The sequence below is a fragment of the Ambystoma mexicanum genome, chromosome 9 (assembly GCF_040938575.1).
Source record: "Ambystoma mexicanum isolate Mex_15411 chromosome 9, UKY_AmexF1_1, whole genome shotgun sequence".
In the NCBI taxonomy this organism is placed as follows: domain Eukaryota; kingdom Metazoa; phylum Chordata; class Amphibia; order Caudata; family Ambystomatidae; genus Ambystoma; species Ambystoma mexicanum.
The window spans coordinates 1,211,008,010-1,211,034,912 of NC_090931.1; the positions used below are offsets into that span (position 1 = coordinate 1,211,008,010).

General features: G+C 44.3%; 1 protein-coding gene across 1 annotated transcript in view; it reads left to right on the forward strand.

Annotated features, from left to right (window-relative positions):
• Positions 1–26,903, forward strand: part of DARS1 (aspartyl-tRNA synthetase 1) — a 985,274-nt gene that overhangs the window by 386,823 nt on the left and 571,548 nt on the right. The window contains exon 7 of the mRNA XM_069616538.1: positions 24,985–25,087. Within this exon, the coding sequence (XP_069472639.1) occupies positions 24,985–25,087 (103 nt within the window). The remainder of the gene's footprint in view (positions 1–24,984; positions 25,088–26,903) is intronic.

The window sequence follows — 26,903 nt, forward strand, 5'->3', positions numbered from 1 at the left end:
GATAGGTGCTGCCGTTCCTCTGATGTGTGCAGGGATCCCCGGCTGATGCAGGTGCATGTAACGTGGGAGGGACTCTACCCCACTCCAGCTAACCTGGTGTCATCTTGGGTGGGAGTGCAGTGGTTGATCCGCTCCTCAATCTGGGTTCCTCAGGGGTCTAGGGGGACCTTAAGATTGTCCAGTAAAAAGTTCACAGGTCCGTCGCGGCCGCCATAATGTGCGGCTCCGGTCTCAGGTCTCACGTCGGAATTCCAATAGTTGCTGAGTCTGATTTTTGTCAGAGGAGCATCGGTCTGGTGGGCACCAAGTTCCTCTAGCTGTAAACATGATCTGCAGTAAAAAGAAGGCGGTTATCGACGCCTGAGCAAGGATCTTTCAGGATCTTAGATGGAGCAACAGAGAAACCAGTCCTCACTTCATGCGCTCAGGCCACGCCCCTGCGGTTCTGTATTATACTGTGGAGAATAGCCCACCCCCCCCCCTTCTTGGAGCTTGCCAATTCTGCTGCATGCACCCTCTGCTTCTACACCTGCGGGCTATATGTCCTGTCCTCCCACAGTTCCTACATTGCTGCGGTTGCCCTCCATTAAATCCTTATCCCCCACACCCCTTGAGGGATTTGAAATCCACCTCATCCTCTAGGTCCATTCCCTGTACCTCATAGTCAAAAATTGTACCCACCTTGATCTATAGGGTACCCTGCATTACTTGGCTGCAACTCTTGCGTGGACACGCCTTCACCACTTGCCAATACTGCTCCTTCTATGGACAACTATTTCTAAACCAACTTTGCTTCCTCTAGCTTTCTATTCTCAGTGTTTTTCTTATTCTTCTCTTGTAATAATCGACAATGATGTATGATAGTCAATTGTATTTCTGGCAATGGCTTAGCTTCCATCCCTACCCGTTTCATTTGCTGCTGCTCTGGCTCGGGCAGTCGCTGACATAAAATAGGATAAAAGAATGCTAATGTATTATGCCATGGTTCTCATCTCAAGACATCAGCGTTTTTGAATCTCCTGAATAAAAGCAACACGATCTTCGTCCTCACCCATTTTCCTTAGGATCGCACCCATATCTGATGTCAGGATATTGTACTCTGAGCGCCCTCCATATGACTGCTGTACAATTATTAAATGGCGCTCTGTCATGTCATGTTTTGTGCTGTCACACTTGCATATCCTGCTGGTCAGCTCTCTCCCCTAGGATAGCTGCTAGTAGTCATTTCATGTCACCCACTGCTAACGTCATTCCTGCTGCCATTCTTTCGAATTAATTAATCAATCAATTTTCCGACACCTGCGGGTAAACTAGGCTATTCCCATTTCAAATGTTCTTTATCGGTTTGCGTCCACAGTAAATATTGTGGTTGTCCTCCCCCTCTCTCTAATAATGGGAGTTGCGTGAATCCTGGTCCACAATCATATTGACCTACGCTCCTTGTCTTCCAGATGTGGCTAGTTTCGCTTGTTCGTCCTTGTCCTGGCAGTGATCTTAATCTACTTAAATAAGGCAAGGATATATCCCCTGCGACCACCCTTGTTGTTCAGAATATGGTGTAGGTGCTGGTATTTTTTCTTTTGGGTCTTCGAAGTCTGACCATTTTACCCCTCTTCCTACATCTATATCTGTTGGAAAACTGCATGCGCCTTCTCTTTGCATTCTCTCGTTTTCTTTCCTTTCTTCCTCTGACATTTGGAATGAATACTGTCCCTTTCCTCATCACCAAGGTCTAATCTACTTAAGGACAACGTTCTATGCTTGTCCATCATTACGTCATCCGATCGATCTTCTGTTTCTTTCGGTGGAGATCCCTCTGGTCTCATTGCCATCTTTAGCTCTCATCTGCCTATGTAGATCCCCAATCCTTTTCCCTATGCCTTCTGCCCCATGCTCATCAACCCATGTCTGGATTCTTGGTATACCCTGCAGCTCCCTACGAGACTGTTGTGACACGCTCTTCTTCCCATCTTTCTCGTGCTTCAATTGGTATTATACATCTATTGATGATGTTGTGTACTTCGTCATTACTTTGTCCACCTACTTCTTATTTTTTCTTCCCTTTTTCTCATCTCCCTTTTCTCTTCCTCCTCTTGCCTTCTTTGCAAAATTTGTTCGTTCAATCTCTGTGCTTCTATTACTTCATGTTTTTTCTCCTATTTTCTTTTTCTGTTCTTCAGACCTTCTACGTTCTTCCTTTCGCTTCCTCTTTTTCCTTCTCCTCCTTAGATACCCTTTCTTCCTTTTTCCTTCTTTTCCCATTCCTCTTTCTTTGACATTGTCAATACCCTTTCCATCTAATTTGAGTAGTATCTGTCCTCCCATCCACTTGTTATGTACTATTGTCACTCCACTAGCTCTGTCTTTCTCTCCTTTTTGTCTCCTAGTTTCTTCTTCGATCTCCATCTGCTTGTCCCGTCTTGTATCACACTCTTTATGTTCATTGCGTGCAGCCATATATTTTCGCTCCATCATTTTGCTCTTTCATGTTATCCTCACTATTACAAGCAGGGAATGTATATTGGATTAACACAACACGCTGCTGCCTTTAACTCCTTTAGTGGGTACATTACCTGTTTATCCACACTTATACTATCATTCTTAGGAGGAGAAAGAGGAGCCTGAAGGCGTTAAGTCGTCCACTTTATGTTGGTTAAGCATTCACTCCTTCTCAGGCAGAACTTCTCTCTCGCTCTGATACATTTTCCATAGCTCTAAAACATCTAACCTTTCTTTGTAACCTCTTCCCTGAGTATGCAGCATGTAAGTATGTTCTCATGTGTTGCAATACTGTTCTTGAGGCCAAGGCATGAACATTTTATCAGCCATGCCTTTTACCCACTCAGCATGATATTTCCTAATCTTAGGTTTGTATCTCGGTAATGTTTTGCACAGGTGTAAAAAGAGGAGTGTCTGCATGATAACAAATCGTTTTTGACTGTCAATACTTACCGTTTAAAAAAAATCCTTTTTTTACTTTGATTACACCACAACAATCAGTTCGGGCAAGCACCATCAATCGCCACCCATTTCCCAAAACAATTCTCCAAACAATTTTCAAACCTACACAATAATATTCTTTTTCCTTAATCTTATTTTATTCTGTTTTTTTCAACCAGAGTCGTCCTTTGATTTGTGCCAAACGCTTGTTTTTTCGGTTCTAATAATCAATCTACTTTAACACTACTGTTTTATAATTTCAGCCTACAACCTATATGATCACAACTAATACAAAACACATCAACTTTTTACACTAATATTTTTACAACCCCAAACAAAAATGCAAACACTACTTTCTCGATCGTCTTTCTTGCTTTCTCTAGCAAGGGTATCTCATCTCTATTTTACTCCATTTTGTCGTGCACCCTTCTTTGGCTCTTAGCCACAGTAATCCCTTAAATAATACTCCTTTCCGGAGTTTGATGCAGTCCCTTCTATTCTCATTGAGATTAGAAATCAAAGTATCTCTATTTTAATCAAATCCTTCAAAGTTCCCCACTGTGTACACATGCAATATGATCCCTCCGCATTTATTTGCCACTTTCGATGCCTCTACTGTTGCATCAGTTTGTTCAGCTTGAGCCCTTCTGCATCGACTCTTCCCCAATCAACCACTTCTCCTTCGGTCTGCGGGGAGCCAGAGGGGGCCGGACAGGAGTTTCTTCAAAGGTGGACCAGCCAGCCATCTCTGGTTACACGTGTATCTCTCGCTCTCCACAGGAAACTCTGCAGTCTTCCGGCTAATGGTGGAAGACCTCAAGAATCTGAGTGTCTGGATCTTTAACTATCCACACTGCTACGAAAATGTGCATTAACACCTGAAGCTTATGAAACGGGATTACCATAATAACTAATTACAGGCCCAAATAACTGAACAGACTCCAAGAATACAGCAAAGTACTACTTTATCATCAGTTCAATAAAGCAGGGAAATATGGCAAGCATAACAAGTCGCAGCTTACTCGCTCTCACAATACATTTCCATTAGACAAAGGCTTTATACCTCAATATGCATCAGCTATGATGTCATCCTACGTGGTGAATAGTAAAAACCTATCAGGCGGAGGCATTGGTTAGGGGGAACATAGATACCTATAGCTTATTTAGGTGTTAGTTAACATCATTGGCTGCCCTCTTATCTGGTAGGCACGCCTAAATCAACCTCTCTGTATAATACAGATAATATTAAAATAACAGCAGCGGATTGGCTTCTGCAACAATGTATGGTTCATCATCGCAGAGGCCATCCAAATTGGTTGGCATCCTCTTCCAACCTTGGACATTCAGCTCGTTAGCAGCACGTAAGCAAAACAAAACCCAGGTGCGGGGAACAACATCAGACAACTGCTTGCTTGTCCATTTAGCCTTACCATCTCTCATCAGTGTGAGAACCAGAAGTTGTCTCACCCACATGTCCCTGGGGATCTGTCATCCAGGTGATCAGGACACGGCTATCGCTTTTGGATCCAGTTCCTGGGGGTTGGCCGGTGCGGGAGGATCACCTGGGTGAGGGAGTCTTTGGGGAGTGGGAGTGGGACACCGGATGGTGAGATGCGGCATCCACTTTCCTGTAACACCTTTACCCCTTCCTACCCTGTAGGATATTTAAGAATGCTACCCCCCCCCCTTTACAACACAAACACTTTCTCACGGGCAGCCCGCTATGAGAGAATACAGACTAACACCTGCGCAGTATTCCTGACATGTCCCAATACAATGGTCAGATGAGGTCAGGCAATTACTGACCATCACACACCGACTTCCATTACACTTCCCCACATGGATAAAAGGCAAAACACGACAGCACACTCTGAGCGAGGCAAAGCACACGAGGAAACAGCAGTTTCGAAACGGCAGCTGAACGAGAGAGGAAAAAACGGCACAACAGAAGGGGATCGCAAGGAGGGAAGTTCCCTTGACCTTTTCGACAAGGAACCATTACTTTCCCGAGACCTCGAGAATAGAAAGCGTAAGACCAGGAAACCAGGCTAAAGAATCCTGTATGTATGTCGGAGATGCCCAGGGCCCTCATGCGTCAATCAAGGCAGGGAGAATCACTGGTCGCTGTGGTACCGTCCTTGGCTCCAAGAACAAAGCAGCTTCAGTGAAGTCAACGCAGCCGGTGAGTTGGCGACACCGATACAAGACAGGTCTGTGTTGAAACCAAGGTTGCAAGCAGCAACATTGTATGGCGAGTGCTGTAATGAACCTTCTTAAAATGCGTGTCATAAGAGACGCAAGTGAAGTTGAACTGCATCCCCGTACTACAGAAGCAAGAGAGTGTGTAAAGCTCTAGTGTGCTACCTGGTCTTGTGCTGAAAACATGGGAAAGGGAAGCCAAGGCTTGAATATCCTGACATATAATTTCCATCACACTTTTCGTTTGCATAACATTGTTTCCCACAGTATTTGTATTTGGAAGTAAGGATTGGCAATTGGTTTATTAGTATAGGCCCTTTTATTTTGACAAGACACCACTAGTACTGCGTTATTTGAGGGTCGTAGCTTGCTCCCATCTTTAGATCTAGGATTAGATGAGCGTTTTTCAAACCCAATTGAAGTTCAATAAACACCCTTGAACTGTGATCACTTGTGTCTGTCCTACTGTTTGATGCCATGCCTTCCGTTAGGCCCTAAATCAAGGCCTCTTTTTTTGTAGTTGACCTTGCTGACTGTTCTCTTCTCCGGAACTTTTAAGGGAGTGAGGATACATTGCTATCTTTGTCTGGAGCATTATGAATAGGCCTTTTTTTCTGGTCTTGCACCATGTGTGAGGAGACAATGATTTTTCCATTCTATCTTTTCATTTAGTGCTATTTGATTCCATTTTACTGGGTGCTATTACTCTTTGGCTTCTGGGCACTTGGTTGCTCTGTCTTGCAGATGCTTTCTTCACTTTTAATTGTCCAACACTTGGCACTCACAACTGTTTACTCTTTTGCTTAATCTAAGAGAAATATGTCATACGTACATGGCTTAGCCTCTTCGACTCCTTTTTTACTTTGCAGTTGCTTCTCACTGTGGCATCCTTGATCCTTAGTCAAACAATTCTTTGTTCGTGCATGAATCTGTATTCCAGTGCCTGTCGGCTCTTCTGCCTCGGTCTCTCTTCTTGGGGTTTTTAGCGAATTATTACACAAAACCGATGTCCATGTTCTTAACATGGCTGCTTTACCACAGTTATATTTGTATTGTGGCAAGCTTATATATTTCTCATCTACCTTGCATTTCGGCTTATTTACATTTACTGCATCTTTTCTTATCTTCTCAGTATTTATAATTTCTTTGAATTTTCATGTTCATTTACTTCGTTACTTATGTTACATCTTCATTCTTTGAGTATTCCCATGTCGTTTCAGTACGTCATTATGTCTTCTCTTTAGGATGTCACTTTACACCTGTCAGACTTATAGCATGTCTACGTCTGGTGGTGTCTGCAGACTTCCTTCTACCACGTCAGTTCGAGGGTACATTTGATACGGTTGTCTAAGAGCACAACGTCTTTCATATCTTCGATGCGGTATTGGGACGATACCAGGTGTCATGCAGAGTCCTTTCTTGCTGCTCTTCCAGTATGACGGAGGTGAGGGGGCAGGTTCCATGAGTGATGTGTACATCTCCTTCTCTACAGGTATCTTGGTTCTTAATTACAGTATTTAACTTATGGTTTCTACCCGCTCAGGTATTGCAGTTTCCCGTTTCCTCCTGCTCTTTGCTAGCCTTGCTGCAGAGCATTCACCTTCCTTTCACTCCATTCACAGTAAAACGTATGTCCATCTGTCTTTTGTAACTTTGTGGCTTTCCCAGTCCTGGCATACAGCACCCATATCCCTTTCTCTCCATTTTTCATAGGGTGGGTGCCCATTAGCTTTTCTTACGTTATTGTGCTCTTAGCAGCTATTCCAGCCTTGATATATATTGTTCATATCTCGCTCACTCTGCTTCAGCTGGGCTTGTGCCCGTTCCTTTCTCTCAGATTCTCCTACCTTTGTCAGATTCGGCACTCCTGGTAATCAACAAACGTAGGCCTTGCAGTCTTCCACAAGTTGCTGACGTCAGCTTCCCCATCAGTACTTCTCTCAGCGGACAAGGCACATGCTGGGTGAAGATTGGAGACCCGGGCTCCTTTTTTTGTCTCATTACAGCAACGGTTTCTGGGTGCCAAGCCCACCACTGCTCTCCAGTGGTCTTGCCACCAGAGGAGATGGTTGTCTTCCCGTCGTATCTCTTCCCCTGACTGGAGCCTCCTGCTCGGTTAAAGCAGCCACTATTCAGCCTCTAGCTAGCAGGGTCTTAGTTTGCTCATGCCATCACAGGCACCGCAGCTCTGCATGGCGCAGCACCTCCAGGACTCAATTTCTACAGAGGTTCGCCTATGTTTGGCGACTACTCTTGTACCTCCCTCCGTAGGAGTCTCTCTTCCATTCACACTCTGCTCACTTACTATAAACATCATTGGAGCCAACAGAATTGTGTCCGTATTCCTTGATAATGGCATTCAGGGGATGTTCAGCATTACCTGAAGCGGTATTGGCATAGTTGACCTACTCCCATTTGACTGCATCTTTATGACCTAATTCGGTAGGTCAAATGGTACACTTTAATTCGAAAATAGTTGTGGGGTAAGGGAATAGGTTGAGGTGGAGGGGAAGTCGGGGGTGGGGGGGAACAGCGGGGGGTCTCCCCCTGCATTTGCACGGGTTGCAGAAGGGTTTCCATTTGCAGTAGGTAAAAAGAAACGAGGTCAAATGGGCAGTAGGTCAAGTTTTTTATGTCAAACAACCCATATCTCCTGAAGCCAATAGAGCGAAAGATGGGTCTTCATAGATTATAGTCATAACAATAGATACCAAAGTCTTTCTAACATTCATATAGGCAAAACAAGGTGTGGTTTGGACTGGGTGTGCCTTATTGGAATGGGAGTCCTTGTCCCCAAGAGGGGATTCACGCTTACTGAGGCTCCACTTGCCCAGACCCCTAGGGAGGGTCTTGCTTAGTGGGCTCACCTCCCTAGCCTTAAAGGGGATGGCTCCCCTCTTTGGAGAAGGGACGAATCGTTGTGATTCGTCACAGTACTTAGTTGTATACCAAACACATTAGGAGCTTTCTGATGGTGCTTTGCTGATTACATTTGCACAATAGGTTCAGCGACTTCTACACATGCCGAACTACTGCCTACCTTCATCATATGTGCCTACTTCCCTAGTAATTATGGAAACTGTCGAACACCCGAGCCAAACCTCTCTGACTGGAGGAGAACCACCCGACATTCAGGAAACAGCTTAAGACTTGGTTTTTGGCACTCTTGGCACTACCATCTGTGGGGACCAAGTGGACTCATGGAACCTCTCAAGCATGGCACTGCTCCGCAACTCTAATCTCAGTGAAATCTACCACCAAGATCCAGGAAGTGACAACACCTTCAGCCCCACTGTCCACCCCCTTATTCATCTCTGAACTAACTCCTCACAGCATCCTTACACCTACCACACTCCTACAGACAAACTCCTAGGTCTAGTGTACTTAACAGATTCAGACCCTATCCATCGTCTGTCAACAACCATGCTGATCATTTTTGCACTCAACAATTCGGGGACTGCCCATATCACTAACCTGGCCGGTGGGTACCAATCACAAACGACATTGACATTTTCATATCGACACAAGGGTAATGGGTACTTCTGACCTGCATCCATCACCACCAAAGGTTCTGCATCTGCCTTCCCACTATCAGATTAACATATCCTGCCCTCCTTTCTTACAGAGCCATGCACAGTGAGGCCAACATTGTCAGAAGGGTGCTATATTAAACCACTATGTTACATATTCTCCTTCATGCCTTTTTTTTTTTTTTACTGTGGGAGTCGGGATTCTCGAGCCACTGTCCTTTTTTCTTTGCTGATTTTTCGCTTTCATTTATATTACGCCCCATATCTTTTATTCAGATACCCATATTCTTTAATCGTATTACCATACCTCATGCTTTTGTAGACTTTAATAAGATGTATCTAGCCTAGAGAAGCTAGATGAGCTGTATGCTTTTTTCCGATAGAGCATGTTGCGAAGTACAGTAGTGCTAAACCCCATATCAGTTTCAACAGAACCCTATATCAGGCAGTGCATTTTATCATTCACACTGTCATTGGACCATTACTTGTGAGGAAACATACGCTAATCTATGGGGCCCATTGCCACCCTGATAGTCTATGAGTTGCCACTAGATGTCTGGGGAAGACTGACTTTAATTGACGATACCGTTTAACTTTCTTTTTACATATTTATTCATTTTTGTATTAGGACACCTGCAAACATATTTTTAAGAATGTACAAAAATACCTGTATTTTGAAAACATCTTTTTAATGAGACCTAATTTTATGTCAGTTAAACACAACTACTAGCATGTTGATTCCTTATATCCCATTCTATTGCAATGAACATTTCTTCCCCATATTTTTCCTATCAGTTTTAAAATGATATTTGTATGCAATGGCTGTTTTGGGGAATGCTTCATCTTAACATGATAAAGTTGTACATTAGAAAGTGAATAAATGTAGATGTGGTTATTGTGGTTTTGTTTGATGCAACCTAGTGGGCTAGAAATGTTGTGACATGTTGTGCAATATTGTAACGCCCAACATCACTGTGCAATGAGACACAAGTTTGTAACAAAAGCATATTTTGGGAGCAAGAGAGGGTACAATTATTTTGCATTTTACTTTCTGCATTAAACTTGGGCTCAAACGCTGTATGAAAGCTATCTGGGCCATCATGCATCAATATGGGAGTAATGGTACAAAATATAGAAATGTAGTCCCAAGACTAACCAAAATAATGTTATTGGCAGAGCCGTGTGGTTTAAAGACGTAGAAAATACTTTTTGCTCTCATTTGTGAAATTTCAAATACAAATGAAGCCATGTGTCAGATGCTGTAAGAAATTCATATTAATTACAGATTAATGAATACATACGACACCCGACGCACCTCAGGAGCTTTGGTTAATATATGATATGATATGGCATGTATGATGCGCCTATACACTTGTGCTTCAAGGCGCGACGAGGCAAGGGTGGGGGAATGGAGGGAGGACAAAGACAACGATCCTACTAGGCCAGGTGTCATTCAGATCGCGCAAGTGCATGGGAAGAGGGGAGAGTACAAGGGGGAAGCGGGAGGGGGAACAGTGCAGTACATGGGATACTAGAATAAATAACTATAGGTAAAGATACGGCTAACCGGTGGCAAGTACAAAGTCTTGTAAATTCTTTTTGATTTTTAAATGGAACATGCCATTCAATTTTGTAGGTTGGTTCATTAGAAATAACCAAAGATCCTGTGTTTTACTAGAAAATCTGCTATTTTCATCAGGAGCAAAAGGTCAATGCCTTGCAAGTTCGGAAAGTAATACACGTCTATATTGCCATAGGCATTCGCACTCTGGTACTTCATTGGAGTCCTGTGGAGGGCAAAGTACTCCTTAATTTAGCACGTCTCCTTGTTCCAACTGTATTTACATTCTGACTATTTTCGTTTGTGTATATGCAGGGAACTACAGTTTGTCCAACTCTGGGTCTAGTGCTGCAAACGATGGGTGCTGCCCTCTGCGTAGCATGTTATCGTATAGAAATCCATTTTCTAACTGAGTGTGTTCCAGTATTGCTTGTGAACTCATTTCCACCCCGATTGTTATTGCCTTGTTCATATCTATTTTAATTAACATAAACGAGCGCTAGCTCAACCTCTGCTTGTGTGGATTCAATTCCCATATATCTCCAATGTAGAATTATAGTCCAGGTGAATAAATGTCTTTGAGAGAAAATCATTTATTCTAGAAATGATTTTAACATTTTGACATTGACTCAATGCCGCACAGCACCCTCTGCTGTTTTTCTGAGACTGCAAAGCAGGATTTGGATATGTCAATGATGAGGAATCTGTGGGAGGAACATCCAGTAGAAAAAACATTAACCAGGGCTAAGTCATTGTTTTTCTATTAAAGCCAAAAATGTATACATTTTCCTATTCAGAGATTTCTTATTGACAAAAAGGTACGACAATTTGCTATTGGTTTGCCCCAATGATACACTTTCCAAAGGGGGATGCACGCAGTAGTGGGAACATGGTCAATAGAATTACACGTGTGCATTTTGGTTCTTTCCACGTTCAACATTGCCCAATTTACCAATACTATACACAAGATGGCAATTGCGCTCGAAGACTAGGAGGTTGATTCACAAAGTGCTTGCTCACAAAAGCATGTACACCCATTTCAGATTTTCATTAAGAGAATGTGCCATAGTCGCATGAGTAAATCGAAGTGAACATTGTGCATGTAAGCATGAAGTCCTCAAGCAATTTAATCACACTTAAAAGTGGGCATTCTCAAGGGAGTATAAAAAGGGGTCAGTGGTAGTCAGTGCAAATGAAGGAGGCTACCCACAAAGCAACAGATAACAAAAGTAGAATGTTTTCATTGACAAAAAGCACAAGATACAATCTTATTTTTCCTTTTTCATGGTAGCAAATAAAAACAATTTGTGCTTTGACATTAATTTCCTAAAAGAGGAGCTCTTCCACCATTCGAAAAGATGTACTTTTTTAATTTAAGGAAACAATTTAAAATGGTCTTTTCTTTGGGCCATTGTAGTGAGTTCCCATACCTTTTTATGCTAACATGTCTGTATAGTGGGATGCTAGTGACGGGGTTTGTTCCGACCACTATGCAAAAATCCTCTCTGATAGTGGACAAGGTGGGATTTGGTAGGCCTGCTGCTCCCCGGAATTCATAGTAATCCCAAACAACACAGCATTGGGGCAGTAAAGGACTGAGCAGGCTACAGATCCCAGAGTACATCTACAACTAGTCAATGTTAAAGGTTACTTGTACCATGCACGATCACCAGAGTGGTCCCCTGGCGGATCTGAAAAAGGACTGCGTGAAACAGTGAGGCTGTGGGAAAGGTTAGACATAGAAACGGTACAAGCGAGGAAAGGTTAGACAAAAGGTACAAGCCATCATGAGTTACAGTATTCCCAACAAGGTGATAGCCTGAGAAGAATTAATTGAGAAAGAAGTCTTTTATATATACTGAAGACTGCAAACTCACAAATTTGCGGAATATCTCAGTACATGGAGAGGGGAGACTAGAGGTGAGCTGCAGACTCGCAGCAAGCACAGAACATTGCCTTGAGAGAGCATAGATGGACAACCCCTGCACGATTAAAAGATGGTGGCGAACGCCACACCGGCATTTAACTCTTAGATGGAACTGGTTGAGGACAATCCAGGAAGAATTGCAGATAATCGAACACAAAACATAGCTAATCAAAAGCACATAAATGTAAGGGAAGAACCAATAAAATGCCATGGTTGTAATTGACACAGGGAACAACCCATGACCATACGGAAAGGGAGACCAGTCACTTTCTGAGCACTATAAACCATGCTGGAAAAGCCCAGTTAGGGAGAGAATCAAGAAGGAAAACAATGGGAATCAAGGAAGCCTCCTTTATATAAAGGGAGTGTGAACCTGACTAATTGACCAAAGGATGGAGAACAGCGACACAGGGGAGAGTGCATCTCTGAGGAAGCACTAATTCGGAAGGAGACTGTACCAGAGTGACTAACCAGACAGAAGCCTGCCACGGGGAACCCTAAGACACTTTGGAGAACAATTTAGAAACTCTTGGCTGACACCCCAGAGTGTAAAGTCCCACGGACAGAGGAGAGCAACTTCCTGTGTTGTAGGAACTGGAGGGCAGCAAGCTTACCCCTCGACCAGCAACACCAAGAGCAAGGGAGGAAGGACCGACATGCAGGTTCTATGTGATATTTCCACATTTTGAAAGCCGAACACGAAAAAAGACATATTTATTTTGGCTGATTTAGTGTTTCCTCCAAAATGCTGAAATTTAACTCTCTGAAAACCCCCAACCCCCTGGGGAAGGTGTTCCAGCCACCACCCTCTCACGCACTGGCGGGATTTCTAGGAAATTTCAGAATTCACTCCCAGAGTACACCCTTTCATCCCCCACCGCCACCTTCTCAGCCCAACACATTCCCCTGCACCCTCCAACAATCGCACATGGAAGCACACTTTTACCTGCTCCTCCCACACACGCGCAATATAACACTCCCGTGACTTCCCTCGCCTGGCTGCACCTGTCAGCTCCTGGGCGCACTCGTATGTGGCAGGGGCATGACAGTTTCATTTAGAAAGATCACTCCGAGTGGTCTTTCTAAATCGTTTATTTTGTTTGTTTCATGGTACCCTGGTATGGGTGTGGGCATTTTTCCACTGCCTGGGCCTAGATGGAGATTACATCATGCAAACAGACTTCTGGAGAGAAACCTGTTTACCTGCTGAGCATTAGGGAGCAACCTATGAAGTTGAAGCTCTGAAAAGCGATCCCCTGCTAGAACCAAGTCCCCAAGATCTGGGAGAAGACCTGTGATGCCTCTTGACAACTCGGGCCCGTTAAAGGCCCTACTGCATGTGCTGTACCCAAGGACTTGAAAGGACAGAACATGGTGACAAGGAGTGAGACGAGAGCCCAAACCCTGCGGAATAGAATGGCTAGTAGCGGCGCAAAAGGGGAAGATGAGATCGGCACAAGTTTTTCCAGTAAAGGCATAGAGGTCCTAAGTGATGGCCAAACGATGAACACCTGATAACGGAACTGTGCAAAGGAACTCTTTTGTGATATCTTTATAATAGGGAAGGACTTTATAAGTTTAGGCTTTTGGACTATTAATTTGGACAAGCATTGGAGCAACGTCTGTTATAGAATATGGTGGACTCATTAAGAGTAGGATTAAGTTTCTCTCCATCCTTTTGATTCTGTTGCATTAAAAATATAGAGAAACCCCTCAACGCTCACACCAGAAAAATACAACCGCTAGGGAAAAGGGCCCTGTACACCTCTTGCAAGGAGAACAAAGTTTTATTTTCACAAAGGTACACCAGCAGAGCACTCTGCTGCCACAGAACGTTCTGCTGAAATTGGCACAAATATGACAACACACATAATCGTCAGTGATGCAATTACAGAATGTGCAAATTCACATGGCTGGTTGGTCGAGACCCTATACATAGATAATTGCTCCATAGGGGATGCCAAGTCATTGGTCCCAGCATTTTCTGCCCATCTTTGTCCACATGGGCTCTTTGACGCGTCACACGGTACAAGGCATTGTCCAATTGCCAATTATGTTCAGAAAAAAATACTAGTTCTATCTCCATCCTAACGTACACCTGGTACTGCAGACAAGGGCTAAGGCGGTAGTTAGAGGTCATCGATTCTGAGGAATTATGGCTCAATTCCCAGACACGTTGGTGCCCCACAAGGCTCCCCACCCTTGTTTTAGGTATGTGGTTTTATCCCTCCCGACACCTCACAGCACAAATCACGTGACTTGTGGTGAAGGCAACTAATCCCTGGTTTCAGATCTTTCCTGATAGATTGGGGGTTTAAGTTTTTTGGTCAGTGGTCTTCGATTGACTGGTACCTTGGAATGCTAGGGGTCTTGGGATGGGGGGCTCTAAGGGCTATCACTTGGAGCTGGGACATGAAGGGTCTGAGGCTTCAGCCCTCCTTTTCGTGGGATCGCTGTTTACAGAAAGCTCTGAACCCCTTTGTGGCCTTGCAGGGCGCATTCTTTCTGGGATGCGAACACTGGCAAAATGATACAATGGGAGGTTTATGGATTTCTGCAGCCTTGGCCTTTCTCACCGGTGCCCATGCTTCAACCTATTCCCTCAGGCAATCACCTACTTCCCCATGTGTGCCTTGGGGTCTGCGACACTAAACTGCAGTTCAACGTTAGGCCTCGATTGTAAGATTGCTACTGTTTATCGTAGATGGCGTTTGGTCCCCCATGCATACCAGAGTAGAAAAATACACTACCCTCCCCACATAATGGTTCCTAGCACCACCCCACGCCTCCCCCCCGGTACCCTCCCTGAGCCTCTACTGTACTGCCCCGGGCCTCTGTCTCATTCAAAAGCACTGGGGGCCTAGGGTGAGTGCCCCTCTTTCTCAACATAACCCCCCTTTCTTTAATACTACATAAACAAACTCCAATACAAGTCTGTTTTCCTTCTCACTTCTTTCCCTTTCTAGTCTTTCAGCTTCTAAATATGGGGTTGACATTTCTTTGGGTACCCATGCTCTGCATACGTGTCGCAAATTCTCCCCTGCTTGTGCCTATTGCTCGGAAGTACATGTCAAGTAAATGCACACCCCATCCCTTGCAATGTCTACCCAGTATTCAGATTAGTGCTCTGGATCGAGGGGAGGTACGGTGTTTGTGCCTGGGGGATGAAGGGTGGTGTTCTATGAAAACCATGCATGGTTTGTTTGGGTCCTCAGTTTGAACTGCATTATCTTTTGTACTGCAAGGTGCCCCCTGTGCCCCAATTGAAACCATCATCATTGTGCTGCTAGGCACCGCTTTGGCACAGCATCAAAGTCCCAGCTGGCAGGCGCAGAGGACCACCAACATGAACATATCACAGGAACCAGCATCTTCACAATCACTCCCACCCAGGACGGTGCCCACGAAAAAAGGTAGTCAGACAAATCACTTTCCTGTATCCCAGCCTCTGTTTGCATGTGTGTGCTAAGAGTGTGCAGGGCCTCTATGATGTTGCTGAAGGACCCGTTCTCTGCGTCATTAGGAGGTGCGTAGGTGCAGCAAGAATCGTCACTTTGTTTGCAAACCCCCCTTCCATGCCCGTGAGGAGATCTAGCACATAATGATTCTGCAACGTCATCAGGTGGATGGCGCAAATTTCCATCTTGATGGCGTTGAGCCCTTGTTCTGTCATTGCCCAGCTGTATCACTATCCAGCGCACTATTTGCAGCCACTTGGCATTTGCAGCAGGCTGGACTCCTGGTAGCAATAGGGAAGCGGAAAAGGTTTATTTTCTGTACAGTCTGTACTGATCCGGCATGACTTTTAGTAATTGTGCAGAGTCTTGCGATAGGTAGTTTGATTTCTTTCTTTTCCTCAATTTTTGTTTCTTTTCTTCCTCTGGAAGTAAGCGAAAAATGGGTTTCTGCAGTTGCACTACAGTGGTGCTGTTGGCCATTGGTGTATCTGTTGGGGGTGACGGGCCACCTGGTCCCACTATTAAGTCTTCTCTCGGAACCACTAAGAGCGCAGAGTGCAGCGATGCCAACAAACGGGTGCCCCTGCATGATGTTGGGTGGTGCAAAAAAGCTTGTTGGCCGCACACCCAGTAATTGTCCTTCACGGCTGCAGTCCCCTTTTTTGAGATCTGGTATGTGCAATGTTTTGTTGCACCTACTATTACTCCCCACAAAAACACTGCCTTCATTGTAGAAACACAGTTCATATTCTTCCAGCTTTTGCACCGCCACTGCACTCGCCGCATACAGTGTTCACTTTATCACCTCCTCTTTGAACCCAAGTAGTCCTCCTGCCATGCATCTCATGGTAGTCTCTTGCAATCTAATGGCCACAAATCATACTCCTTCCAACTTCAGGTACAGCTTCTGTAAACATTGGACGCTTTTTGGATTTTGGGCACATAAGTTTATCAGGATCCATCACTTCTAGGCCAACTCTCCGTGCCTGAAAAGTGCTTTGCAGTCTGCACAAGGTCAAATGTAGTAAGCATTCGGCCTAAACAAATGGTGCTTCTTGAGGCATAAATACCTTCGGTGTTCCGGACGCGTGTGGAATCACTGAACATACATAACTTACATTTCTTTTGTTTTACCCACTGAGCTCATGTCTGCATACCAGCTGTTGCTTAACTCTGGGTGGTGCACGTCTCCTACTATATCTAGCCCAAGCCCATGATACTGGTCATACTTGAGCCTTTTATGCTGTCTGTTAGAGTGTTTGAATCCACAAAAATCTGAAGCAGCTGGAAAAAAGGCATAATTTACAGATTTGTTGAACAAACCTATCACGTAAAACATTAGGAAAAGGGGATAGAAAACATATTCGTAACACTCCCCATACATTGTTCAGTTGTACGTGCATTGTCACCGGAGGCGTTATTATGTTGTGTTTGCTATGGTGTTGTTAATTTCATTCGATAGGGATAAATCTACCCCAACAGTACAGCAGTTAAAGACCCATTCATTTTTATTATATTTACATTGCTCATCGCTGTTGTATTTACATTGCTTTTCCCCACTTTTTATATGCTCCTCCCATATAAAAGTACACCCTAAATAAATTCCCCAACCAAACATAGAAACTGCAAAGAAAACTGCTGGATAGTGCAAAACTAGAGTATCGCTACTGTCCAGTACTTTTGTTTTTATAAATTGAACTGTTGGACCCCTGCGTATCCATTTGAAATAAGACATAAAGAAAGAGAGAGAGAGAGATCTGCTCTTTGCAGGAAGCAAGGAGTAGCAGCTTTTGTATTTGATAAGCAAATCTTCTTTTGAGGTAGGTATGTTTCCGGGGTCATTTACTGTTTTTTTTGTTTTTTAATTTAACTTTTAAACGCTGACAAAAAGGATATGCACTCACACGAGCTCTTCTTGAGGCAAAAAGAGGGGGGGGGGGGGCGGTCAGTCAACCGGCATCAAATGCAGGTACTAGCCTGGTCCACTATCAGTTTGTTGTGCTTAAGTGGGGGGCACTTTGCGAATGTCAGAGAGGTGTACCCAATAGCATAACTCCCAAACTTTTACTGCAAGGGGGGAGTAGCATAAACAACCTCAAATGGGTTGTTGTATCTAAACTGATTCCACCATCAAACAAAATTCTTAACAAAAATAAAATCACCCAGAAACAGTTGGAGCGGGGGTGATGTAAACTGTGGATCAGATGCAGCACTGGTTGCGTCCTCAGTCCGGGGCGGTGCAATCTGTTGAAAGATAGATTTTATGGATTTTGTCAAAACATTCAAATAACGTTTAAATTCTTCCCCTAACACAGATGCAGTCCTGTGAGCATCAAATGCTCTCCTAATGGGAGAGAGAGGCGTGTCTATTCGCTGTCTTGTTTAACAACTCGTGGGGCGATAGATGATGATCTTTACAGGGCTGCATGTGCATACTGAACAGGGAAAGCAGTGCACCCAATTCTTTCTAATACAGTTGAAAAGCTTGGAAAGTTTACTTTTAAGGAGGCTGTTTATTCGTTTCACAATTCCGTTGGCCTGGGGTTGGTAAAACGTGCACATCTGATGTTTGATACCCAACAGTGCTGCCATTTCTTTAAAGAGCTCATTAAAGTGTGTGCTGTTATCAGACCTTATTACATCGCACACACCTCATCGAGGGAAAACCTCTCACTAAGAATCTTGCTGCACATTTTGCTTCAGGATGTGCATAAGGACCAGCCTCCACCCACCCTGAGAAGGGACACACAACAACAATCAGGTAACGTGATCCATTACACCTTTCGCCCATGTTCCCCCTTATCAATATGTAACTCGTGGAATCGCCCAGTGGGTGGGGCAGGGTGCCTTGGATTGTTCGTAGAATGAGACCAGTACTGTAGATCTGTCATGATCCTGCTTGCCTGCCACCCAGCACCGCTACATGCGCCTCTTCCTTTATTTCCTTGTTTTACCGCTGCAGTTTTGGACTAATCTAATTGCATGTTCCATTCCGGATTTTGGATTAAACCAGCAGATGCATTCTGGGACATGTAGGCTGTCCAAAAGGCAGAGGGCTGGATGAGGCATATTCAATACATTTGTTTGCAGCAAGCTACTAAGAGCTGCACAGTGCCTGATTGCATACACCTTTTCAAAGCTACTGCAGGCTAAGCTGCAGAAAGCTGGAGAGCACTTGATTAGAGACCACCACCACTGCTGCTACTGCTGCAGGCTACTGAAGCCAGGGCTGGACTTCATTGAACACAGCTGCCAGAGTCTGCAATCAGCTCCACCCTGCTGGTTTGCTGGCTTGGAGGGCATTTATAAGCTCACTTTGAACAGAAGCAGTTGTCAGTCAACTGCTTTCTCTGGGAGTTCGGGCTGGTGCTCCTGTTAGCAGTTTTTTACCTTTACTGGAAATCCTCTTTTGGCCTTTGATTCTTGTTGCTGTTGATGCTTGCATCTCCCTCTCCATTCTGCTGCAGCCTATTGCCCTGCTCCTCTGGGCTCCCACCTGACGGCTCTGCCGCACTCTGCTGCCTTCTGCCCTGCTCCTCTGGGCTCCCACCTGACGGCTCTGCCGCACTCTGCTGCCTTCTGCCCTGCTCCTCTGGGCTCCTACCTGACGGCACTGCCGCACTCCGCTGCCTTCCGCCCTGCTCCTCTGGGCTCCCACCTGACGGCTCTGCTGCACTCCGCTGCCTTACTCCCTGCTCCTCTGGGCTCCCACCTGACGGCTCTGCCACACTCCGCTGCCTTCCGCCCTGCTCCTCTGGGCTCCCACCTGACGGCTCTGCCGCATTCTGCTGCCTTCTGCCCTGTTCCTCTGGGCTCTTTGACTTGCTTCCTGCCTGTTCCAACTTCTGATATACTATCCAGTCCTGTACCTGGTTATTTCTTTCAACACTGCTTTCTACTTGTATACATCTTGGTCCACTGTGGTGTCTCCACTTGAATCCGTTTTACAGTGTGACCCTGGGTTGGTCTCCGTTCAGATCAGATAAGGGAAGTTGCCTTCACGTAGTCAGTTGAAGTTGTACCTGCCTCAGTATATGGTCTTTCAGTTTTACCCTTGCACTGAGTACAACAGTTTCCTCGGCACGCCCAAGTCATGACGTTGCTTTATGACTGTTAAGAGTAATCTGCTGGTACCTATCACAAGGGCTTTCCTTAATCCCTGGAGACCTCTTATCATATTCCAGTACACCCTTATTTCTGATCAATCCGTGTTGCCCAGTGTACTTGCTTGTCTTTGCCTTTTCTCTGTCTTTGTTTACAGCCTGCTTCTGCATTTCCTGTGAATTCCTGTTTCAACTAACAGCTTGGTATGTACCTTTAATCTCTTATTTGCTAGCATTGTCTCCGGAGTCTCCCTTAAATCTACTTGCATACAGGGAGAGATAGCCTCTGCCCTGTGCTCTCCGCCTAGACTTGTGACCAGATCTGACAGGTGATGCAGCTAACACTCATTTTAGTTATTGCTGCCTGCAGATTCGGGGCAAACCAGTCCTCCTGTATATCTGCAGCAATATGCTGTTTAGACACATGGGGCAGATGATGCAGCATAACTGCCTTGCCAGATGTTTCTTGTCGCCACAACTAATCTGTTGGAGACTGCTTGCATCCCCACTGCAACCTCACTGTCTCCAGAGCTCTAGTTCTCTGTGGGCGGGACTACTGCAACAGCCTCTTTCTAAATCTGCCTGTTTCTTCTCTCCACCCTCTGCAACTCATCCAGAACAGGATTGTGAGACTTGTCCTTGGCCTCAAGCCCAGGGATCATATCTCTCCAGCACTGAAATCTCTGCACTGGCTCCCAGTGGCTGCATGGATTAAGTTCAAGACCCTCTGCATTGTCCACAAGGCCTTCTGTGGCCTGGGTCAGCAATACCTCCAACTCTCTCTTCGTAAATACCTTCCTAGCTGAGCTCTTCGCTCCTCCGCCTCCAACTCCCCCAGGGTTAGTCGCTTCTACGAACAGCAAGTTGGTGGTAAATCTCTTTTTTTTCAGCTGGGGCCTCCCTCTGGAACAGCCTCCCTGCCTCTCTGAAACTTGAGGAGAACCATCTCTGGATCCGACAGACCTCAATATTCTTTACTTCTGCCTTCTCTCTTCCTCTTCCCTGCTCAATTCCTGGCTGAAACTGCACTGTTCACCTGGCTACCCTCGGATCTCGGGCCCAGATCCCCTTCCCGCCCAATTGCACACCTGCACTGCCCCGCCCCCCCCCCTGCAACCCTTGCACTAGGGTCTGTATCTGTAACCCTACAGTCCCCCTACCTGCATTTTGGACACCTGCCATCTGCACTTACCCTTGCACTTGCCACCCGTCGGATGCACTTCTTGTTATTGGGCGTTCTCAAAGTCACTGGGCCCAGTAAACTGGTGGCTTTTGTCCAAACCTACCCAAAGGGATTTAGAAAACCTGAATAAAAGATGAAAATTCTTAATCATGTCTCGTCTCATCGGCTCAGCCTACCTCACCATTGGCAATATTTCTGCTCATGTTTGGGACCATATCTATGTATAAAATGCTTTTTGTTTCTATGAAACTTACTCACCAGGCTTAACTTGCTTGAGGAAATGTATGTGCAGTACCAAAAATTAGTAACTTAAATTTTGGAGTAAGTGTGACCCTATATCACTCACATTTCCTTGAACAGACTAGGAGAGCTAGCCTATGGTGCTTGGAAGTGACCCAAAGAAGGCAAGATAAAAAGAGGACTAACTAGAAGGAAGAGAAAAGTAATTTATCAGTTGAAGAGTACAATTATCGCTGCACATGTAAAGTCTCATGCCCCATTTTTTGTGGAGATGGCCAGTCAAAAGACGCACTGAGAGGTGTAAGAAACCTGAAGGTGTACCCGGGGATCTATCATCCAGGTGGCCAGGACACGGTCATCGCTATTGGATTCAGTTCCTGGGGGTGGACCAGTGAGTAACGATCACCTGGATGGGGGGTCCTCGGGGAGTGGGACTGGAACCACCCGACAGGTGAGACACGGGATCCCCCTTCTTTCAGCACATTTTTTCCCAACCTACCACGTATGACATTCAAAACCACTACCCCCTTTTCTGACACAAAAATGTGTGCACGACACACAAGAGAAGGGACTAACATCAAAGCCTTTGACATGTCCCGATACAAAGGTCAGGCAATTGACCAGAATCACACACATTTGACGGCCCTTTCCCTTCCCCACAGGGATAAAAGGTGGAGCAAGAGAGCACGGTACGAGCAAGGCAGACAGCTATCCAAACCCGGCAGTTCAAGAGGAGCAAAAAGACGGCAAATATCGAGAGGGTGACAAGGAGAGACACAACTTTGCCCTTTTCGACGCAGACCTGCCAAACCTTAGCAGAGGGAATCTTAAGACCAAGGACAATAGCCCAAGTGTGTTGCTGAAGATGTCAGCGGTACATGCAGTGGTACATGCAGCGGATCGACGCTGATAAGCCGGAGCGAGGGAGACTCCTGCTACGGTGGTAACGGCCTTTACTCCAGCTATAAGGCTACATAGCTGATGAGTCGAAGGGAGAACCGATAAGAACCGGGCTGTGGTGAATGAAAGTCGGAAAGTGGTAACGTGAGGGAGAACATCTAAACTTGTAAAGCGGAGACCAGCTGCAGAAGGGGACCGGCACCACATGGATGCTGTTCCGAGAAACTCTGGTCGATCCCCATTTGAGTAAAACCACAGATACCAGAAGGCTGTAGGAGAGCCGCCATAATAGGTAAAAGTGGTCATACAGGAAGTCGAGCAAAATCCCCATACAGTCGAAAGGCTTTGACATAAGAACTATGGTGGTCGGTCATTTTTTCGAAAAAATAATGTCGGAAAAAAAAAAGTCGAATTCCGTTTTTTTAAATTATATATTTATTTTGGGGTTTGGGATTAAAAAAAATGGGTAAAACAAAAAAAACAAAAAAAAGAGGGGCCTGGGGGGGAACCCCCATTTAAAAAAAAAAAAAGCATTAAAAAAATTAGACATTTTTTTTTCGTCATTTTTTTTCTGGAAAAAATGACTTTCGACATTATTGGTTTTGAAATTATGACTATAAACCAAGAACTATAAAGAAAGCAAGGGAAATGAATCCCGTAAACATTGAAAGTAAATGTGAAGGTGGCAAGAGTCAACCCAGAAGAGGGATGCTGACGAGAAGGGGGCAAAGTCTAAAGTCCCAAGAAACAGTGTGTTGACAAAGGTGAACCCGACCGAGGGATGTCCACTGGAACTGTTTAAAAAGACATTAAGATTTGTAAGTGAAAGGACAAGCCATAGTGAAATGGGAGGAGGGAGGCTGAATGTAAAGAGGAGTCGGCACCCGGAAGAGGGGGACTGAGGGGTAAAGCCATCACCCAATGTAAACTGTGGACAAACTTTCATTTTGTTGAAGGAACTTTTGTTTTTGGTTATTTGAATACGTCTTGTCTTCGAAGGCAAGAGAAACGAATCTTGGCCATCAACAGCCCTGATAGCTGCAAGTGGATCTGTCGACTCGTGCTGGGACAGCTCGAGTGTTTGCTGTCCTCCAAGATCCCATCTTACCCCGTGCTCAAAACGTGGGGAAGGGAGACCCAAGCTACTACATCCCGACATATTATCTGTGAACACTTCTTTCTTTTCTTGAAACCCATACCACACCCTTTTTGTATTAGTTGTAAGGTTTGGCAATAGGTTTCTTAGTATAGGCCCTTTTTATTTGACACAACGCCTTTAGGGCTGCCTTATTTTCATTTGATGGTCGACACTTGCTCCCATCTTAGATTTAGGATTAGATCCGTCGTTTTTCCCACCAACATACAGTTTAATAAACACCCTTGAACTGTGGTCACTTCGGTTTGTCTTTACTGTTGCCACCATGAGTTCCTTATGGAGGGAGGTGAGGATCAGCACGGTACAGATATCAAGTGATGTGTGAAGAGGCTGCTGGTTAATCCAACCACAAAGATTCCAGTGAAGCTACCAGTTGCTACCCATGGCCAGATTCTACATTGGCGATGAATGATTGGCAAAGAGGTTGTGAGGCCCAAGACCCCACAGAGTTAGCAGTAAACTGAATGAAGGGATTTGTAAACCTATCTAATTCCTACCAAGCAGAATGAAAGCCAAGACAGAGGGGGTGGGTCCTTAAACTTGCTCATTCCTTTATTTATTTTTGTATGTGATGGTCGAGGGAATCATTTGATAACCTTGGTCAGTGAACACCTTTGTGATAGACATTGTAAGAAAAACAGCACCGGTCAAGAGACCAATTTTAGTTGCGGGGGTTTTCTTGGAATCAAAGACTGAGCAGGTCAGTGAACCTTTGCCAGAACCCAATGGTGAACAAGCTAAACCGAAAGCACAGACCCACAAGTGGGAAAATTGAAACAAGTGAAACGCTGCATCCTAGGAACTGCAGTACAGAATCCAATAGCGTTATACACTTAATTGGAGTAAGTGTGAAGCATTACATTTATTTATTCTATTTTATTGTTCATTTATAACGCGCTTAATACCAGCAAGTGGTTTCGAATCGCGGGATCGGGATTCGTACCTGTGTTGCGCAGCGTTGTCTTACTTCCAAGACAAATGCGTTGCCCCTGAGCTATCCATTCTGGGAACTGTAGTACAAAAGTCCAATAGGACATTCATACAAACATGTGAAACTTGGTGTATACTGGAAACTGAAGTAAGTTGCCCTAAACTCTACATACATATATACAAGAGAATTGTTGCAACATAGAAATATTCTTAGTTGAAAAATTAACCTAATGAACACCTAGAGGGCTAGAAAACCAAGTTAAGAGAAGAATGAATTTGTGTAATATCAGAATGTAGTTTGGAATCTTTCAACTCGTGATAAGCTCTGTCAAAGTCTAGGATAAAGTAATACATCCGAGGAGTTTACAGAATGTGAAAAAACCCAGATTGTTGCAAAAGTAGAGGAATGGAGTGTCGAAGAATTCTGGAATTAAAAGACAATTGGAGTAATCGACTATTGTCAAGAAGGTGTCCTCATTAGATCAACAGTAATGGAGTATTGTTGGAAACCAATAATCCTTCCAACTGTAGAGGAAAACCTAGTAAAATAAGTCTCCAAAAACCAATCTACCACGTTGCATTTTTTTAACTTGTGGCCACTTGCTTCAGAAAGCTTTACTGACAGTCCTTTTTGAATGGAAACGTTAAATCATTTAAGAGGTGCAATCCCAGTTTGTACTTTAGAATTTGGCTCATTAGTGCTAATTATACCATGCAAATAAGCTTATGCACATCTTTGTAATTAAACACATTAATGTACTTTTAGATCTTGAATTATTTTTACTTTTGTTAAACATTGCCCATTATAGATGACTGATGTTTTATGCCATCTCACTGTATGTTATTTTTATTAACAGCATCAACAAGGAAAGCATTGTCGATGTAGAAGGTACCGTGAGGAAAGTAGATCAGAAAATTGAAAGCTGCACTCAGCAAGATGTTGAATTACATCTTGAGAGGGTGAGTGTGTGTTAAAGAGAAGTTCTATTTGTATCGTAATTCTGAGAACCTGTAGGTCTTTTTCACAATGTATGCCAAGGTGCCACCGAGATCTGCATTATCGTCTATCACGAAGAACAAATGTAATTCTCTGAAGTAAAACATTTTCTTGGCTCAGGGAACAAAAAACAAAACAAAATCAGGAATTTGGCTTGTTAGCAACATATATCTGGTAAGTGTTAACTTGAGGAAATGTTTATAGTTTAATGCAGCAAACGGAATCCCTCTAAATATTCTGACTTTGAAGATTGAGCATAACATATGTGAGGTGCATTTTTACATTTCTGTCTAAATATCATGTTATTTGCCGTTTGTCTATTTGGCATGTGAGTGAGTAAAACACTTGTTAAGCACCTACCTAACATGTAAACACCTCTTTGTGCCATCTAGCCGCTTTTAGGCACAGCCACCGTGTGAGCTAAATCTGGATCCGGGAAGGTTGAAGTTTCTATGCTTTTTTGGAGCACAGTGTGCTCTGACAATGTCAAATGAACTGTGGTTGGTTGATCAATACGAATGTTTTGGGGCAATTTCTTTGCAATGTATCTTAGGGAGAGGCAGAGGGCTTGTGCTACTTGTTTGTTTATGGCACCAGTTGAGTGCTCCCATGGTGGAGATGATCAGGCCTAAAGTTTCTTCCTGGCAATCAGTTGGGATGCAGCAATCTGGACAGAAGAAATGGTATGTTTGTAAATGTTATTTTGACTTTGTATTTACTACTCCAGAGTTAAGAGTGTTTCCTACAGATGAGTGTGAGCCAGGCATCTGAGGAGATGTAGGAAATGGTGGCAGGAGCTGGCCACTGACTTGATTTACTTAAGACATTCAAAGCCCAGATCAAGAGTTCTCTAAGCTCTTGGCTTTTTTTCTTGATGTGATGGTTTGTTTTAGGATGGTAAATGAAATGATGGTATGGGGGAGGGTAGTGGGAGAGTGGAGAGGGTGACTTAATTAGCAGCTGAGTAACCACAGTTTTGTGGAGTAGTTGTGTTTGAAGAACCAGTTATCTATGATTTCATAAAGAAACTGGTTGACTGGGCTTGGTTTTAATTGAAGTGCACTGGTAAAGCTGTGTGTCATTGGCCTAGAAATGATACAGGCGGTAGTGGTTATCTTTGATCTTAAAGAGTGGCCTCAGGTAGATGGTGAATAGAAGTGAAGCCTCGGAAATAATTGAAAGACTTGGATAGTGACTTTGTTGGAGTCAAACAGAAAGGTAGCCCTTTCAATAGTCAGTCAGCGACTGGACAGGAAGGAGAGAGTATATTTCACCACTTATTTCTACCTAAGAGCAGCGACATAAAAGGCATCTGTGATCGTCTGTACAGAAACCTTCTCATGGCTGTGACGATGACCCCTGCATGACTATGGGTGTGTTGGAAGTGTGAACCATGGAAGCCGGGTGCAACCATGTGTGTACTTTAGGGCAATTGAAAGGATCCTCTGGTGATACCACAATACCCATATTTGTCAGCACGAGCTTGCCACATTTACTCCAGTGCACTTTAAATGATGTACACAATTTGTTTGCAAGCAACACGAAGAATTTAAGTTCAGCTGGCCCATTGGTACAGGCCTGCTGCTAGCAAATTTACTTCATTCTGTATCAGTGAAGTCATATTCTCACTGCCGGCAAAGCTTCTGTCGGAGCGTTAGCAAAACCTGCAGAATCCTCATGGTGCCCCAACACTCCTGCATGTGCATGCAAGGCAAGAGCAATCCAATACAGCAGACCTGCTCTTTGAAGCAATGGTCCAGAACGCGCAAAATAAAATTA